The sequence below is a fragment of the Papilio machaon genome, chromosome 26, assembly GCF_912999745.1.
Source record: "Papilio machaon chromosome 26, ilPapMach1.1, whole genome shotgun sequence".
Classification (NCBI taxonomy): domain Eukaryota; kingdom Metazoa; phylum Arthropoda; class Insecta; order Lepidoptera; family Papilionidae; genus Papilio; species Papilio machaon.
In genome coordinates this window covers 4,431,432-4,451,797 of record NC_060011.1, presented here as the reverse complement: position 1 = coordinate 4,451,797, position 20,366 = coordinate 4,431,432, and the positions used below count along the sequence as shown (strand labels likewise).

The window sequence follows — 20,366 nt, the reverse complement described above, 5'->3', positions numbered from 1 at the left end:
TTATACCAGCACTGATCTTACAAAACACAAGAGATTCAGTCAACTTAGTTAATAAGTTATTAAAGCTTTACGTTGACAAGACGTACTCGTGAAGTATGAACTAGTTTACACTGATACAATATTAATAGAAATAAGCATCCTCTAGACATCTATATGAATACATTATAGTGTTTACGTCAAGTTTAGATACGAGAAGCAAAATAAAACCTTACCAATAAAACTTTAACCAGAGTTATATTAATTTATAACCTCTCCGAAATTGTGTTGTTTTCAGCTGTATACGAATTTTTGTAATTTCCTTTTCATTTGTAAATTGACCGTATTAATTTCAACTGTTTAAATCGTAATATCTTTGAAACGGTGGCACTTAGAAAAAAGGATTTACAGGTTTTTTATAGATAATTTTATGATGTACAATTCGGTCTAAGATAGAACTCCGACGATAAGAATTCGAAGAAAAACGATAAAAATCAATTTTTGGGATCTATTTTAGACCTTGAATATTTTTATCAAAATGCTCTCGTCTCTGAGGTCTTTCCGGGTTTTACATATCCATTGTCTTCCAATTTTCAGTTCTTTGCAAATTATTTTAGTTTCAATATGTAATACTGTAAGAATAATTTTACTATTTTTCTAATGATATAAATGTCAATATTTAAATGGATGGATGAATGGATGTTTGTTTGAAGGTATCTCCAGAACAGTTCAACAGATCTGAATACATAGTCCGGTAAAACACATAGGCTATTAATTTCTTTTTTTTAATTCTGTGCAGACGGAGTCGTGGGTGACAATTATTTCTTAATAATAGATGACGTCAAATAAAACACATTAGAAAGCTAAAACAAAAGGTTATATAAATTCTGGCAGTTAATAAAACAGTGAAGACTTAAAGTATATCGCTGAAATAGTTTACGACGTAACATTTCGGTGGCGTTGATTGCCGAATTTATGTTTACAGCTTACTCTACAATAGTTTTGGTAAATCTAAGAGAATTAACTGCATACGTACTAAATTTACAATGTTTGGCGCGGAGTTTCCACCGGCGAAACATTATTCTAACCTATCGTCTTTCATTTACTTTGAAGATACGTGATATAAACGTTTTTGTACAATTTTTCAGCTGCAAAAACTTAAGGATTGATTTGATTTTAAGTTTATAAACTAATTACGTTTAAAATGGAAATAAAACAGCATTATAAGATTAGTTTCGATTATTATCCTGTGTGTTGTTAGAAAGAGTCTTAATAAAATTATTACTTAACAATTAGATAGAAGACACATAGATTATTGACGATAGAAACAAACTTTAATAGTTATCCGAGCAGGATTCGGTATACCGCGTAGTTAATTGCATTTTACCAAACTATTCCCTCGCCGCAGCCAAAAACCATTGCTAACTCTGTTGTTAAATTGCTCTGTGCTTCTGTGCTCTCTGTATTTTAATTGCTCTTTGTATTTTAAAGGATTTTTACTTTACATACTGTTACACTGAAAATGACTTAATAGTGATTTTACCAGTACCTTAGTGTGGGTTCACACGAGGTATCATTTATAAGGTATTCCGTGACTCAGTAGTAGTTAATTATTCAATTTTATACTAATACTAGCTGTCGCCCGCGACTCCGTCCGCGCGCAGTTAAAAAAAATGAAAAATAGATGTTGGCCGATTCTCTGACCTACTGAATATGCTCACAAAATTTCATGAGAATCGGTCAAGCCGTTTCGGAGGAGTACGGGAACGAAAACTGTGACACGAGAATTTTATATATTAGATTATGAGGAGGATATTTGTATTTCTGTATATAACAAATAAACTCTAAAACAACTGGACTGAATAAAAAAAATGTGTTATCATTAGAAAGCTATATCATCACTGAGTAATAAGGCTATATTTATTATTAATTTTGTTAATTTTGCGCGGACAAATAATAGGTAAAAGCTAATAAGTAATATTAAAAATAATAGTTCGTAATTTTTAAGCCACGAAAGTTTCCTTTCTAATAATATAAATGGTATACTATACCTTGAAAATCTCAAGTGCATTTATTGTTAAATCTGTATTTGAAAATGTAGGAAATTTCTAAAGAGAAATGCCAATATGTTTGGTACAAAAGTGAATTTATCGCTTCAATATAAACAAAAGTACGTTTGAAAATAAATCTGTAAGTGATTTTAGTAGTAAATATAACCTCCTTTGTTTATTTATGCGATTTAAATACGTTTGTTTGAACAAAATAATTGTTAAAATATATGTTTTGTGTATATAATATATTACATAATATGTTAAATTGTTTATTTTGCTGAAAATTTCATTTAAAACAATAATAATTAATAACTAAAATTAACGATGAATGAGGTATTAATGAATGATTTTTTTGAATGAAATGAACATTGAATGCGGCATTTCTGATCTGAAGTTAAGATTACAAGAATAATTATTTAAATAATTAAAGTTTAATCTAATCAATTAAGATATAAAATAACTTTTAAAAGTTAAAAGAATAACTTAGTAATTGGCATGTAATATATTTTAATCATTTTGGTGGTTTTACTCAAGAAAACAAACAATAAAAAAACTTCATAATGTCGTAAAAAACTATAGTTAACTTAAAATATATGGTTAAGAGCTACATCAGGCAAATCGTGCTATACAAAACGTCCACCAATTAAATACAAAATACAGATGTTTATAAAATCGTAACCTTGTTCTACGCACTTGTAGCCTGCAAATAAAGCCTTCATAGCCTAAGCACCATCTGGTTCGTTTGTTAGGTCTATAACGTAATTTGTTTTCAAGTTACATATAACTCCAGTTTGGGACATTGTTTGTATTTCGAATATAAACAACATGTAGACTAGAAAGCAATTTAATGTAACATTTTTTTTTAATTTAAGCTCATAACGAATCGTTGCCAGTGATCTACAAAAATAGCAAAGGTAAAAAAAAACAGGCCAAGTGCGAGTCGTTTTTCCTGTTGACAAAGTTCTAATCGGTTTAGGATAAGATATGTATGACATTTAGGTAAAGCTTCCTATGTAGCTTTTGTCTGTCAGCGCTGAATGAAAAAAAGAAGTAACCAATGTGCCATTCCAGATGGTTATCTCTGTGCTAAATTTCATCGAGATCCATTTAGCTAATTGAAGTTACCTTCTAACCAATATCTATCCATTTATAATATTGGTATGAATTATCATGTGTACAATGAGATAGAGTTAAGAATGTGTCAGGTGTAGAGTCGGCGCGGCGTGCGTCAGTCCGTCAGTCCTCCACGAGGCGGCGTATCCCGCGCTCGCATCTTTCTGCTTTCGCGCCTTCGCTATTTCGCTAAAAAAAATCGCGCTTAAAATATTTTCGCCTCGACCAATCATACTTAGATTAGTGTAGTATATTTTGATAAGTGAATGTATTTTAGATGATTGTTAGACTATACAAATACGTAGGATAGTATGCTATTATGGATTTGTTTGATTTGTAAGTACGAGAATTTAGATATGAAATTGCAAATACGAATTAAGTATCAAGAATATTTAACCGCATAAAATCTTTTAAAAAATAACTGTGTTATAAATATAAAAACAATTGAAGAAATGAAAACATTTCTTTTAATATTTGTTCAAACATTTGTGATGAATAACATAAAGAAAAAAGTTTGTGAATTCATTCAATATGTTAATTTGTACAAACATTCGTTGAATTCTGTAACAATAACAATCGTTGGTAAATACAGGAGTGAGCAGAGATTTTTTTTATAACCGAAGAAGTTTATTTCCGACCCATTCACGCTCACAATGCAATTACAGTTAAATAAGGATATTAGAACCGGTGAGGGAGGCGCTACTATCGCGGTTGGTTCTGTAAGAATAATGTAAAACATAAAATGACATGAGAGCTACATTACTTAGAGGATCTTGTGACATTTTTTAACATTAACAGGGGGGCGCTAGTGAACTGTCATAATTAAGTTTAACTCATGCAGACCCGTTCAGAGGTCAATAACTTGTCATAACAACATAAATACTTGATATATTTTATCTGTATATTTATCTATATATATAAAAGAAAGTCGTGTTAGTTACACCATTTATAACTCAAGAACGGCTGAATCGATTTGACTGAAAATTGGTGAGCAGGTAGCTTAGAACCAGGAATAGGACATAGGATAATTTTTACCCCGTTTTTTTTTTTTTTATTCCGCGCGGACGGAGTCGCGGGTAAAAGCTAGTATTATATATTAACTTTTTACTCTTGTTACCAACATTAACATATTTAAATTTTCAGTTAAATAATATGAATACGCGCATCTTTTGTATTGTGCTAGTTCTGTAGTAAGAGGTAATGGAATTTATTTCTTTGACTCTACACTGAATTACTGTAGCAAAACATATTCATGTTTAACTGACAATTGACCCAGAATTGCAACTGGCGGATGCATTAACGAGAAAACGTTTACCAATGATAATTCGAGTATTTCGCGAGCTGTGGCATCTCAAAGTATTCTTTTGTCTCTCATTTTAAAAAGGAAAATTAGTTATTCTTATGTTTTAATTATTTCCGACAGGAATTTTAATTTAATCATTGATTATATTTGGTTTAAAGTACATATCGTGGGTTTCTGAGACCAAAAACACCGTTTTGTTTGTAACCAAAAACATATTGTTATCTCTGTTTTTGTTAAAGACAATGACAGGGATGACGATATGTTTTATATAGAGATTTTCAGAAAATTTGATATTACAAAAGTTGTCGATGGTTAATAATTAAATTTATAACTCTCAATTGCTTTAATTTTTCAGTCAGTTTATAATAAGTCCTGAAAATGATGAACTGAATAAAACAAAGTATTGATTGTAAATTAAAAGCGAATGATATAAAAATTATATACCTTGTTCAAAGTTATTTAATTGATTAGTCAAAGTTGAGGTTTTGTTTATGTTATTATTGTTAAATATGTTATATGAAAAATCTCAAATATAACAAAGTTTCAACTGTAATAAATATTGGATTTGATTCAACATACGTGTGTGCGCCTTTAATATCTAGGGTTGTCAACATTTAATTAAAAAAATCCAATAAAAAAATTAAAAAAACGGACATAGGATGTACAGTTTGTACAGTCAAAACGAGCTATATCAGACAGTATTTCAGTTTTTGCAAAATTTTTTAAGAATAATATATATTTTACATATATTATGTAAAATATTTATTTTACACTACCTGTCGCCCACGACTCTGTCCGTGCGAAATTAAAAAAAAAACACGTAATAAGCCTATGTGTTCTTCCATACTATGCTCTACATATATGCCAAATTTCATCAAGATCCGTCCAGCCGTTCCGGAGATACCTCCAAACAAACATCCATCCATCAAAACATTCGCATTTATAATATTAGTAAGAAGAAAGATAAATATGTAGAAAAATGAAAATTAATTCTACGAACCAATTTACAATTTAACGGGTTAGTGTGATGGATAACAAATATATGGAGTTGACAGTTATATACCCTTGGACCAATTAATCAGATAAAAGGGGTTCAGGGATTAATGTTTTTTCTTAGTTTTCACTGTTAAAGTACTTATAAAATAAAACATATCGTCTTGATACTTGTTCGGTAATTTAAAAAGCTTCCATTTAAAGAAATTGAGTCCGATCAATAATGCCAAAATAAATTCGCAAAAAATATTTAATAATTAAACTGTTTAGACGTCGACAACCCTAGTTAGAGAATTTATACGTTATAGTAACGTTAGGCAATAATTCTTTCGTTATCAAATATAAAAGTTCAGTTTGTCGGTGCGAGTAAAAGCACCTGTCTTATTTTTATCACAAAACCGTTACGATGTTTTGCTATATAAAATTTTTTATTAGCAGTTACATGACCATTACAGAACAAATTTAGACAGAAAATATCTTGATAAATAGATTTTGCGTGAAAAACTGACTATCAATTCAGTTCCTTCATGTTAAACTAGCTTTTACCCGCGACTCCGTCCGCGCGGAATAAAAAATAGAAAACGGGGTAAAAATTATCCTATGTCCGTTTTCTGGTTCTAAGCTACCTGCCCACCAATTTTCAGTCAAATCGATTCAGCCGTTCTTGAGTTATAAATAGTGTAACTAACACGACTTTCTTTTATATATATAGATGATAAGCAATAATCAAAGACATCAACAGTCAAAAAGATTATGGTAGGAATTCAATGGTAATGTGAAATTAATATTTGCCATCCACATTCAAACTCATTACTTTTTAATTACTCCAGGGAATTATTTGCTAAATTTTAATACCTTCTATATTACATTACAATCTTTGCCTACTTTATTCAATAATGTTTTTACATATTAATAAGAATACTTTTTCTTATCACCAAGTGGATACAATTAATTTGATCGACACGTGTAAATATTGAATACATTCCAAAGGACCTTCAGAATGTATTTGTTTATCGTCACTCGACTGGCGTTAGCAGCCCCCAAGGGGTTTGTAAACAGCCTGGGAGAGGGCGCGGCCTCCACATCTGCGACTTAACAAAACAATACGAGAAGTACGAGTACTTCAGATATTCCAACATATTCATTTAGATTTTGTTATTTTATTTGAATAAATGAAGAACGAACGAACAAAAGAAAACGTTCGAATAACGCTAGGTATTGGTAGGTGTTTTAGAGTGTATAAAATCTTGCGAATTAGGTTAGGCGATAAACCTTTATAAGCGAGAGTCACTGTCCGGTGTCCAAGTGAAAAATTTTGAGAGAAAACTCTACAAGCGAGAGAGCTATGGGCCGAGTTGACCGGTGAAATTCCACTACCATATATCTACAGGCGTGAAGTGGAAGTAATTCCGCGTTTCGTTTGAGCATGCCTGCCAGAGGCCTAATTTTAGTCCACATTCCCTTCCCACCTGTTTCTTATAAGGAAATGAAGAGAAGGGGAAGTTGATTGACGGAGCAGGGTACGCATAGGAAGGGAAAATATTCTATTTATGTGACTAAATGTAGGCGACGCATCTGGAATTGCAGATGTCCATGGTCATTTCGCTTCGCTATTGCTAAGTGGTCGCATGCTTGTTTGACACCTTATAATAAAAAAAAACAATTCCATAATAGCTTCTACTATCTTTACAAAGGTAGAAAACGTATATCATGGTCCAATTAACGAATTACGTTAAAGATCTATATCGTTCATGCAAATATTGGAATGGAACAATAAAGACTGAAAAGAGAATAACGGAATTGTGTGTAACGAAGTTCATGTCCCAGATAAAAGTAAAATGGATTCAGTGAAAGCTAAAGAAAGAAACAATAAATCTGATTTTAATCTATCAAATGTGCAGTGTGAAGTGTACATTAATAAAACATTTTAAATTAATATAAATCTCTAAAAAAAAATATACAAACTTTTATTGCATATCACTGAATAGGACGTTTATTTTCTATAACGATATTTCGAAAATTATTTACTGCAAATGTAGCATTTGTTTCTAGCGTTTTAAAGTGTCTAGTTGTAGAGTTGAAAACTTTTAGAAGTGTTCTTAAAATATTAAAAATAAATCTTATATCTAACTGACTAGTGAATAGTAGAATTTTATTATCTTTTAGATGAATGTTTTTTAAAGTATTGCCAACTAGAAATTCATTATTCCAAGTGACTTTAAATGTACTTAAACTTTGTATCAATACCTGAATTTTAAACAATAATACTGAATATTTTGTAAACAATCATAATGAAGTAATGAAATCTGTTATAAAAAAAATTAAACAAATACTAACTAGACGCAAAATGAAAAAATAAGAAAGTGAAATGGACAACGATATAAAAATAGATAAAATAAACAACATAAAACATGAACGAAGAGACGTAGTATTTTGATATAAAGTGATAGGTGATGTGATTTAGTGATAAGTGACAATGAATGTGCCAGTAAGAGGGGGGCCGGCACCAACGGTGGCCGTAGTCCCGGTGCCGGAGAGTGAGATGGATGCGTTGCTACTGGGAAGAACTGCGGTGAGGAACTTTGATCAGTACGTGCGAAATGTATGTATTAACTTTAAAAACTTATACTAGGTTTGGGTTACACGTGGACGAGAGTATAGCCTGACTAGGAAAATAGAAAACCTTGCCATATAATTGGAAACCTATGGTATTTCTTGTAATGACAGCAATAATTTCAAAAGAAAAATACGTTGCTTAGTAATGATGCTTTGCGCTTCAATGACTGTTCATTAGACGTAGATGTAAAGTGTTGCTATATCAAAAGGGACTGTGGCGCCCTCATGGCAGGTCTGAATGTATCAGATCACATTCCTCGTCAGGCCATAAAATTACTCACGGCCACGTATCACAATGAAAGTATTTTGATAAAGTAAAAGTCAGGCCCAAGCCGCGCTTTAATTGTTAGTTTGACGCTTTATATGTTTCGTGTATTTCAAGGTTTAAGAAACGTGTATAGAACGACAAGGTTATCTGGATTGTAAAACAGTAGGCAAAGAAAACGATGGTATAGAAAAAACATGACAACATAGCGGCAATACAAAAAGATCTTGTCACTTTTTTATTTAGTTTAACTATTGCCGACAGGGTCAGAAAACTTTGTCGGTCTATACGTCTCTTGAATCTTGAAGAAACGTATCCGTTATTACATGATCGTTATTGTCATCTAAAAATCTTTATCATTTCACATATATGCGAACTTCTCTCTTGCTTACTGACATCATTTGTATATTTTAAAGTTTTCTCATATCAGTACTCATTTTAATGATCCCCGGACATCATTACTAACCATTATTACCGTAATCTTCATCGACAACCATTCATCATCTTTATTATCATCATCACCAGCATGTTAATACGAAAAAAAAAATTCGTTTCATTGCTTTTTCTTCATATCTTTATTTCAATATAACGGATACTTTCGATTGGATACTTTGGAGGATGTGTAATCTTTTAACATTTTAATCTGGGCCGTTGTTGTATAAAGTTTTAATAAATGTTTTACGTGTGTGAAATACTTTTTTTGTCTGTAGTTTGTAGCAGTACTAAGTAAGTTTGACTCAATGTTGTTCGTGTTAAACTAACTTTATTTTTTGTAACTACAATCCTTAGGTGTTGATTATATTAATGAAGATTTTGCTGTTTTTTGTGACTCATTAGTCACTGTTCGTCTTGAAGAGGCATTTATAGCTTCTGCGGGCGTAAGGTGGCCGGAAGCCGATGGCTCTTAGCCTAAAATTATCTGCATATTTTATTGTGTTTATTTGACTGTGAAGTGTCGGTGGCACATTTGTTAATCCTTGATCGGAACGGAATGCAATCTCTATCTAATATCTATATATATTATATAATCTAGGTCTGTTCCCCGCTATGTATTAATGTGATATTCGAATTTTATATGTACATTTATCCGACGTTCTTACAATGAAGAAAAACATCGTGATGCTGCACATATCTGTGAAGAAATTAAAAGATATGTGTGAAGTCAAACCACATTTCACCAGCGTGGTTGACTATGGCCCAGTCATCCTAACATCGGTAGGCTTTAAGCCTCTCATTAGGTATATACGTAATTATAAATAAATACGTGAATATTTTTTTAATTCACTAAAGGCTGTTTGTGTGATGTGACTAGAATTTTTTTAGAAAGCAAGTTGATTCAAAGTGAAAGAAGGTTTTAACTTTTCCAAGTCAAAGGATTCATTACTATAAAAACGTTAAAGTCTGACTGAAACTAAAACATTTATTTTGTTGTTCTTAGAAATTCTTTTTTAAAAATTAAGACAAAAACTTTTGCGAACTAAAAAAGAAAGCCTTAACAAAGCGAGGATATTTCTAGTCTCTTCGTCTAATGAATCTGAAGTAAAATTTACTTTTCGTTAGTGATAATAAAAATAATTTATCAGTGACATTATTTTTACGAAGTCGCGGGCAATAGCTAGTATACGAGTAGTACGCTGAATTTGAGTTGGCACGTAGGTAACTAGATCATATTACTACACGATGCGCCAACTTAAGCGGCCATAGTATATACTGGATATCTTGTAGAGTTAATTTTAGGCTTTGATAGAAACGACATTTTAATGGATTTGCTATTACTTAACGAACGATTTATTGGTTAAAGAGATATCAAAATGTTGACTAAGTAAACAAAATATGTAGAAGAAAAGAGATATTGCGTAAAAATTAATATATTATATTGATAACTAGCTATCGCCTGCGACACCGTCCGCGCGGAATTAATAAAAAACTGGATTAGTAGCCTATGTGTTCTTCTACACTATGTTGTACATCCGTTGAGCCGTTCTGGAGATACCTTCGAACAAACATCCATCCATCCATTCATCCAAACTTTTGCATTTATAATATTAGAAAGATTTTAACGCCGCTTTTCTTTAACATATTATATAACTTATCTTCTTCTAGTCTAGAACAAAATGTGTAATATATGTAGGATAATATTTCGGCGGAACATAAAAAAAGAAAGATTATAGAACTTCCGGCCATGTGTTTTTTGAAAGAGCAAATGGGGACGTCAAATTAACTATGTAATAATTTAAAGTATATTTGAGAATATATGTAAGACTTAATCGTCTCATTTACATGTCCCTAATTAATACAAATTTATTTCCATTATATGTACATATGTGGTACATATGTATGTCTATCATGACTGTTAAGCATAGTTTGAAAGTTCCCAAGTGTTGGCAATATTGCCTGACTACGTGTATCGGAATCTCGTTAAAGTTTCAAGAAAGCAACGTTGGCATAGCATGTTATTCAAGTTTACACTTTGTTACATAATTACTGTTTTCAATAACATGAACTACGATAATAGATTTTATATAAAGCTTTATAACCGATAAACAAAAGCGTGTTTTCTATCTCTATATTTTGCTAAGAAAATTTAAGGGATGACAACATTTATATATACATATATATATATAGACTAGCTTTTACCCGCGACTCCGTCCGCGTGGAATAAAAATAGAAAACGGGGTAAAAATTATCCTATGTCCGTTTCCTGGTTCTAAGCTACCTGCCCACCAATTTTCAGTCAAATCGATTCAGCCGTTCTTGAGTTATAAATAGTGTAACTAACACGACTTTCTTTAATATATATATATAGATTTATAACCGATAAATAAAAGCGTGTTTTCTATCTCTATATTTTGCTAAGAAAATTTAAGGGATGACAACATTTTTATATATATTAATATTCAGCAAGGTCAAGTTAAATAAGAATTTCATTTGTTTTACGATAATTATTTAAAAATTAAGGTCTCCAAACTGCTTTGAAACTAGTTGGTACTTATACTGATATATAAATAAGTGAAGGTGTAATTTTTTTTTATTACTTTACTACAAACAAATAACAAACAGTTTTTTTAAAGTAAAAAGTATTAACATCAAATATTTGAAGTTCAATAAAATTTTTATTATAATTTAGATCAAAAGACGTATAAAATTGTAAATATAGGAACGTTATACGAAACATGTACAAAGATAAAACTATAGAAATAGAACTGAAATACATTTGGCAGATGCCAGTACAAAAGCATGTAAAAATAGTAACATTGTTGCATATTCAATCATACAAATTCATTTGTTTCATACTAGATGTTACACACGACTTTGTCCGTGTGGAATTAAAAAAAACTTGGGATTATTATCTTGTATATCTTATATATATAAAAGAAAGTCGTGTTAGTTACACTATTTATAACTCAAGAACGGCTGAATCGATTTCACTGAAAATTGGTGAGCAGGTAGCTTAGAACCAGGAAACGGACATAGGATAATTTTTACCCCGTTTTCTATTTTTTATTCCGCGCGGACGGAGTCGCGGGTAAAAGCTAGTCATTAATAAATTACGTTTTATTCATCAACTCATTTTTTTTTTTTAGTTTTAAAGAATTATTTTAAATGCTAATACAATATTTTCCTACAAAGGAAACTGATATAGAGAGATAGTTTTATTTGTTGATATAATTAGTCAATTAGTTTATTTTAGAATATTACATGTTCCTACAACAGTGTCATCTGGTGCTCCAGTTTTATTTTTATTTCAAACTTATTGCATTCAATATCGCTACAGAGGCAAATACAATTTGAACATTGATAAAGTTCATTTAACTATAAAGAGAACAGATCGGAAGTTTACAATTATAGGTAAATCATTTAATATTCCAAATAAGTTAGTTTTACATTTATTGCCGAAAATAAGTCCGTGCGGGATAAAATAAAACACCTAATTAGTAGCCTAAGTGTTCTTCTAAATTATGTCTTATTAATGAATTGGCTTCATTTTTCGCAGGCGACAGTTAGTCTAATATATAAAATTACCATGTCACAATATTAGTTACCGTATTCATTTTTAGTTACCAAATTTTATATGCGTATACAGTAGTTGTTACAATCGGCTACTATCTATTTTTCATACCGCTATTAAGTTTTTATTTAACTGCGCGCGGACGGAGTCGCGGGCGACAGCTAGTCTTAATATAAAATAGAATATTCTCTATGACCACATCCATATTCTTGACTCGCTTCACTTCAATAGATGAGGTCTATTTGGACATTCGAAGTGTCTATTGTCAACTGTTAGATCCTTATTTTTCCATACCGTATACATTCGATATTGAGTATTCTGAGTTATTGGAACGAAGTTCCTTATCGCGCGTAGTGAAAGGGGGCTAGACGGAAAAAATTCTTACAAAAAATTGTCACGACACTTTTTGCTATAGTATGTTAACGACGAATGAGCGCTACTTCACCATGGCAACGACTTGACAATATATAACGAAAATTCATAGAAATAAAATGTACTTCTTGTGAAGACTTAAGTTTTTTATTCATAGAATAAACATTGGTTCCTTCACTAATTAATCGAAAGGAACTTCGTTCCATCCGGGTGTCCCTTGACACCTCTCAAGTTTTTTTTTAAATTATTGTGAGCGTCTGTACATAGAAATAAATTTCAACTAAGTTAAACATTTACTAAGCTAGCGCGTACCATCTTTAGACCACATTATCACTTAACATCAGGTGGGATCGTGGTCAAGCGCTTACTTACTCAATATAAAAAAGTTGCTACCACATTATCTAACTTTATGTTTAACTTTAACCAAAAAGCGTCGTAACTCTTACATAAGTTTTTAAAACTTGTCATGTTCAGCACAAATTTTAACTTAAGTTACCTTTAAGTGAAGTAAGTTACGTTCAGTTAAGTTACGGTCTCTAGAGTTTTCTTTTTCCTTGTTATTTAAACAGTAAAGTCATTTGTTCTCTTTGATTACATCAACACTATTTACTTTGATAATTTGTACAAAAGTTTCTTAACAATGTACAGTACAACCACATCTCTTGCGTGAATGCTCCGGCTAGCCTGAGAAAATACCACAACCAACCAGAAGACAGTCGTGAAGTGGAAGCAATTCCGCGTTTCGTCTGATGAGTGAGGTGCTGACAGTCTAATTTTAGTCCTCTTAACAAGCTTTTCTTATCCCTTTATCTTAATAAAATTAATATAAATATGAAAACAACTTTACACAAGATCATATTAATGGTTGGCGGCCCCCCTAAGCCTAACCAAGAACACCAGCCGAGGTGACGCCCATGTATCAACAGTGAAACGGTTAGGTGATCGAAGTAACAAACAAGAAAATCTAATATTCATGTGCTTATTGACACGAATACTTAAGTATGAATTTGCTAGACTATTGATGTGAAACATCTATAGGATCACTTGTAAACCGAATTGTTGGCGTGGCGATGCTTGCCGTGGCGACAGGTCGCCAAGCTATACTGAGAGGGTATTTAAATCTCTAACAAGATGATCTTTGCTCTGAACAACGCTACGGGTCGATAACCAAACGGGTTGTAAAAATAAATTCGAAAATGGCGCCGGAGATTCGGATAGTAAATAAATACTATTTTAAAAGTATTTGTTCTTCTTATTTGAGTCCATATTCAATACATTCGTTTTTTTATTTACAACTTAATTTCGTGGCGCCTTTACCAAGAGATTCCATCGTTGTAGCTAAATGTAGTATATCTTCAAGAACATCAAAAAAAGGAAAATAGTTAGGAATTATTTAACCTACAGACTATATACACGACTGACCAAGACGGTATATATAAAATAAAAAGTGTTAGTTTATAAAAATAAATTTTAAAATTTAACACTTTGTTTTAAAACGCAGACAATAGATGGCGCACAATTTATTAGTCTCAGTCAGTCGTTTTTTTTTTTTTAAAAATTAAGGTTAACTTAAGAAAAGCAGAGAACTTATATTGCTATCTATACATTTAATTCTTAATTTTTACTTAATGCTATATCTAATATAGGAAATAAAAAAATCTATATTCATTTCCTCTCTAATACATCGATTATTGACCTAACTAGCAGCAAAAAGCCGTAATGCATTCCGCCTCGCTGGCAAATTGAATTGGCTTGCGTTATACGTGGAGCATTACCGGCTATTGTGCTCATCAAATCGAATATTGCTCTTGGTAATGCGTTCGACATCTGTGCAGAGAATACTAGCTTTTTTTTAATATCATAAGGTGGCAAACGATCAAGCAGTCACCTGAGTACGCCTAAATAGCAAAGCGACCGCTGCCCATAGACATTGCGGATGCTTTACTCGACAGAGGAGGGCAAGTACAGGAAGAGGATACATCCTCTTCCTATGCGTCCTCTCCTTCGTCAAATCCACTGTCCCTACCCATCCTCATACTATTTGGTATAATCAAGTATTAGTTAATAAAACACTAAAATGACATCTCGAACTTCAAAATCGATCAACCCGGATCGATCAACGTACATATAGTCGAGGATGTTTATTTCCTACCCGTTTACTTCTTATCTATGTTATGTTATTTGTTGCAGTTAATGCATTTAGGTTTAAAAATTGTCATAACACACATTTTAGAATTACTCATTAAACAGTTTTATTTATTATAATATGTATTACTTGTGAGGTACATCGATGGCTGTTACGAATAAGGGCTAATGTCAACTTTTGACACTTTTCAGGAGAGGCTCTTAAAGTTTCAATCATATAGGAAAATAAGCGGCATAGGCTCTTTTAATTCAGCAAGAAATAACATTTAACCCGGTAAATATGTATTTTTTAGTGCATGTTGTTAACTAAACTAAGAGGTAGTATTTAACACAAAAAAGTAAAAATCATCAATTTGTTACGTTGGCCCATATACGTAGGACCCATCGATATTGTTTTTTTTTTTCATTCTATGGACACGTCAAACTATTTTATTTAAAACATAGCTACAATATTTTTGATATTGAAACTATAAAACTTTACGTAAGCTTATTTTGTAATAACTTAAAACAGGAGGTGCCTTAAGTAGGGACTGAATAATTTAGATCCCGGAATAATCTTCTTTTGCACTTGAGTTTGGCCACCGAGGGGGTTTTAGTGGGTCAAATCCCACATAACCTTGTCTTTCCCCCCTAGAGGCAGGGTATCTTTAGAGAATTTCCCACCCGACACCAAAAAAAGTACTGAATAATTTAACCAACTTTGTATTACATGAATATCACAATTTTTACAATAGATATATATGTAGTGTAGTGATAAGGCTTCCGCGCTACGGCACTACTGACGGAGATAAAGCCAATAATCCCATTACAGAGTGAATACACGTATAAATCTCTACAAGACCCGAGTATAATAATTATAGAAAGGTTCATTTCAAATAAAAATGTTCCCGATAATATCTTCGATCTGTGTTTAAAGTCTTCAAAATTATCCTATACTAGCTTTTACCCGCGACTCCGTCCGCGCGGAATAAAAAATAGAAAACGTGGTAAAAATTATCCTATGGCCGTTTCCTGGTTCTAAGCTACCTGCCCACCAATTTTCAGTCAAATCGATTGAGCCGTTCTTGAGTTATAAATAGTGTAACTAACACGACTTTCTTTTATATATATTGATGGTAAAATACAATGTATTATTTAACAAAAAACAAAACACAAACGCCGACATTACAGAATGTTTTCACTGTTGATAAATATGTAAAAAAAAAAACATAATTATGTCACGGTTTAAGCAAGGTGAATACCGATAAAATTTGGTCAGTGTTTAGTCAATGGAAATCGACGGTTAGTATGTGATTTAAAAAATCTCTTCAAAGCTTTTATTACAAGCTAAGGGTTTATCAAAATTTAAGCAAAGTCACGTTTTTAATAATTATTTATACGTTAATATACTGCAGAAGCATTTGTAAAGATCTCACAATATAGGAAACCGTAAATACCGCATACTCATATGGGTCACGGTTGATTTGAATAGAAAACACCTTCTTTAGTCGCCTTAAACGTTTACTTTATATTAAATACTAGCAGTTAACCGCGACTTCGTCCGTGCGAAATTAAAAGAAATCTTACTATCTTACTTCTTATTAATATTATAAATGCGAATGTTAGGAACGGCTTCATGGATCTTCATGATATTTGACATATAGGTAGAGTATAGTCTGGAAGAACACATAGGCTACTAATTAAGTTTATAACGCAAAGGTCTTCAGAACGCGCCCTTAAGTGCCATCAGCGCGTCCTTCGGAATGCGCCTCAACCGGCGGTGATTGGTCCGCGGCCGCGCCGCCATTATGTCCTTCCATCGCGCCTACGTGACTAGTCGGACGCGAACACTCTCGACGAAAGTACCGTTTTTACCGACGCGTGTGCGCAGATATAAAGTGTTGTTTTCTTAAAGTTGATTGTAAAATACCTTTATTAAATTTGTCAAACTAACTATCGTTTTACTCCAAAATACCCGAAAACCCATGAACATTAAAAATGGCGCCCAACTAGAGGCTTTGGAGTAAACTTTTACGTGAACTTTTTGTGAAACTTCGTGAAAAGTTATTATCGTAAAAAAAAAAGTATGACAAAATCGCGCACACGTCGTCAGTCTCGTCGACAATCTGAGTTTTTCGACCCGGCGGAAGACGGTTCTTCCCCGCCGCCGACTACAACGGGAAATATGTCTGTCAACGACATGGCCGCCATGATGTCCACGTGGCAACGCAACCAAGAGGAAACGTTTGAGAGACTACTGCACACAGTTCTCAACCACTCGCAGCGGCCATCGTCCCCGCCCGCTCAACCTGCACATGGAAACTTCGCTTCGTGCAAGGCTCGCTATAGCGGAGCGCCAGACGAATCTCTCGACGGCTTTATAGACGCCGTAGAAGCCTACAAAGAATGTGCAAATGTTAACGAAACTAATGCACTACGTGGGTTGTCAATGTTGTTAACTCATGAAGCCGCGACATGGTGGCAAGGGATTAAAACCACCACGAACAAGTGGGACCACGCCCTCACATCCCTCAGAGGTGCGTTTGGTGATAGCCGACCTCCGCATCGTATATACAAGGAGCTATTCGCCAACCCACAACAAGCAAATGAGAAAACGGAACTCTTTATCGCAAAAACACGAGCGTTATTATCACGTCTACCAAAGGACGATCTGACAACCAAAGTCCAGATGGACATGGTGTACGGACTACTACATAGTAAAATACGAGAGCGTTTGAGAAGAGAGGAGATTGATACATTCGACACGCTACTCAGAAAGTCTAGAGAGATAGAAGAATCTTGCGACGAGAGTCTATCAACCACTGGCCTTCAGAACAAGCTGCGACAACGCCAGTTCCCGCCAACTTCTCGTCACGCCGCAAGCGTCGCCGCCGCCCAGGGGTCAACGACCGCGCCACCACTAGCACCGCAGAGCGCGCCCAAGCCGCCTGCGCCCGCCGCTGAGTCCAGCGCCCACGGCACCTACCGCCGTCCTCCTCGCAACTCCGTGGTGCCGCACACACCGTCGTCTCTACAACCCCACGGCTCTTCTACGCCGTTCGCGAACGCCAAACGTCGATATTGCTTCTATTGCAAGAGTTATGGACATACACGTGATGAGTGTCGTAGGTTAGCAGCTAAAGGCAAACAGGACATTGATAACGCCGCCGACCCTATCCCGTCATGTTACGGATGCAATGAGCGAGGTGTCACTCGATCACAGTGTGCTAAATGTAATTCGGACTTCTCTGCGTGTGAATACGACCGTCCGAAAGGCGCGCTGATGGGCACATACGGTACAAGGTATTCCACCACTGTTATCAAATCATCTTGTGATAAGGATGAGTCCCAGGTGAGTTCCATTTCATCTTATAACAGTGTGTCACATAAAGGTTTCCCCTCAAGCATGTTACCACCCCCCAAGTCCAACTTTGATTCAGTGAACCATAAACCGTCATTGGTAAATAATATTGCATGGGAATGCTCTGAAAATTTTTTGCCTACTCAATTTAAATCAGCTTTACCTGAATTGTTTCATACTAAAAATAATCACACAGAGTTTTTACCTAAACAATTTACATCTGTGTTACCTGAGTTATTTTATGCTAACATTGATCACATAGAGTTTTTGCCTATTGATTTTACTGCATTCTTGCCATATCAATACTTTCTTTGTGATAATGGGTGTGTCGTTAATTTAAGTCGTGATACTAATATGTTTGAGTGCATGCCACATGATGCGCCTCCTCCGACTTCTAAGCTAACTAACATGCTTGGTGATTGTTCTATAAGTAAGTGCAATTTGACCACAACCAAATCAATCTCATTTTCGACACCTACTGATAAGAATAGGGTGACTATGATTTTTTCCGGACATCCGCGGAATTCGAACATAGAAGTTAGGGTGACCATGAAAAATGTTTTCTATGAACAATCCGGAAATATAAATAATTTGAAAAATAATTTTACTACGCCTACTAGGTTGACCATGCAGGACGATTTTAATAATAATCAAAAATTATTTCCTAAAGTTGAGTCACAATTTTTATTAAATAGAGCGACCACGTGTTCGAACATTTCTCTGTCGACTCTTGATTCAACTAATTCAAACGCTCATCCACAAGTGTCAGACACTTGTCAATCCCAACGGAGACCAATTCTTGGAGTGGAAATTCTAGGTGTAAGGGGTACCGCACTATTGGATACAGGTGCTAAAGGGTGTATTGCGGGTGCTTCCTTATATCAGGTGTTGCTTAGGCATAATCATGCCTGCCAAGAAACCACTAAACGCGTTCGTCTCGCTGATGGCTCCGTGCAGATTCGTGAGTTATTGGTTACTAACCTGCATGTTAAACTAAAAAGTAAACTATTGTGTTTGGAGTTCATTATTTTCCCAGACACCGAATCCAATGATACTATTCTTGGTATGGATTTTATTGCTTCAGCGGGTATGGTGCTTGATTTCGCTGCTTCAATTTGGTATTTTTCTGGTGATGAGGTTACTTACCCATTGGAATATGAACTTTCCAGACCCTGCGTGTCCGTATCCTCTGCAGATTTCCTACGTGAGGAGGAAGGAGTTATGCTGCATCCCGAAGAGAGACTGCTGTTGTCCGACTTCCTAAAACAGAACGAAGACCTGTTCGAACCAGGGGGAGGACCAACTCCGTACGCAGAGCATCACATCGACACGGGCGATAACGCTCCTATAGCCGTTCCACCATATAGGCTCACTCCAGCAAAAAAAGAGATAATGAAGGCAGAGTTGGAGAAAATGTTAGCAGACGACGTGATTGAAGAGTGTGAGTCTGCGTGGTCTGCGCCTGCTCTTCTTGTCCCGAAGAAGGACGGATCTTTTAGATTTTGCGTCGACTACCGTCGCCTCAATGCGATCACCAAGACCGATAGTTATCCAATTCCCTTAATCGATGATTTATTGCAGATGACCAAACGGGATTGTCACATGTCCACCATTGACCTGCGCGCCGGATATTGGCAAGTCAATGTAGCAGAAAAAGACAGAGACAAAACCGCCTTTATAAGTCCTTTTGGTACGTATAGGTTCAAGCGCATGCCGTTCGGCTTAAAAAACGCGCCATCTACCTTTCAGCGATTGATCGATCGTTTCCGCTCGAGTTCGTCGTTGCAGGACATCACTTTGTTGGCATATTTGGATGACATCCTGGTGATCACACAGGGAAGTTTTCAGGACCATCTTCAGGATCTTGACAAGGTTTTTGACAGACTGCGTCACTTTGGGCTCCACGCGAACCGCTCGCCAGGAAGTTACATACCTAGGCCATGTGATCACACCCAAAGGAATCAAGCCGGATAGCACCAAAGTCGACGCCGTCCTGAAAATGAAGGAACCACACAATCTCAAACATTTGAAATCATTTTTACAGACCTGTTCCTGGTTTAGGAAATTTATTCCTGATTTCTCGCGTATTGCCGAACCACTGTCAAAACTTACACGCAAAAACGAAGCGTGGACCTGGGGTGAAGCACAGCAACGCGCCTTTGACGTGCTAAAGAGTAAGCTTA

General features: G+C 34.5%; 1 protein-coding gene across 1 annotated transcript; it reads left to right on the top strand.

Moving 5' to 3' along the window:
- Window positions 1–16,535: 16,535 nt before the first annotated feature.
- On the top strand, window positions 16,536–20,157 carry LOC123722495. Its single transcript, XM_045684380.1, has 2 exons — window positions 16,536–19,753; window positions 19,991–20,157. Exons 1-2 carry the CDS (start codon window positions 16,909–16,911, stop codon window positions 20,155–20,157), a joined length of 3,012 nt encoding a protein of 1,003 aa, XP_045540336.1. The 5' UTR covers window positions 16,536–16,908.
- The last annotated feature ends 209 nt before the right edge of the window (window positions 20,158–20,366 follow it).

Excerpts from the sequence above, each read along its gene's own strand:
- LOC123722495 (XM_045684380.1), top strand. The coding sequence starts at position 16,909 with ATGACAAAATCGCGCACACGTCGTCAGTCTCGTCGACAATCTGAGTTT. Across the intron at positions 19,754-19,990 it reads TCCAATTCCCTTAATCGATG|ATTTGGATGACATCCTGGTG; the intron begins ATTTATTGCAGA and ends CTTTGTTGGCAT.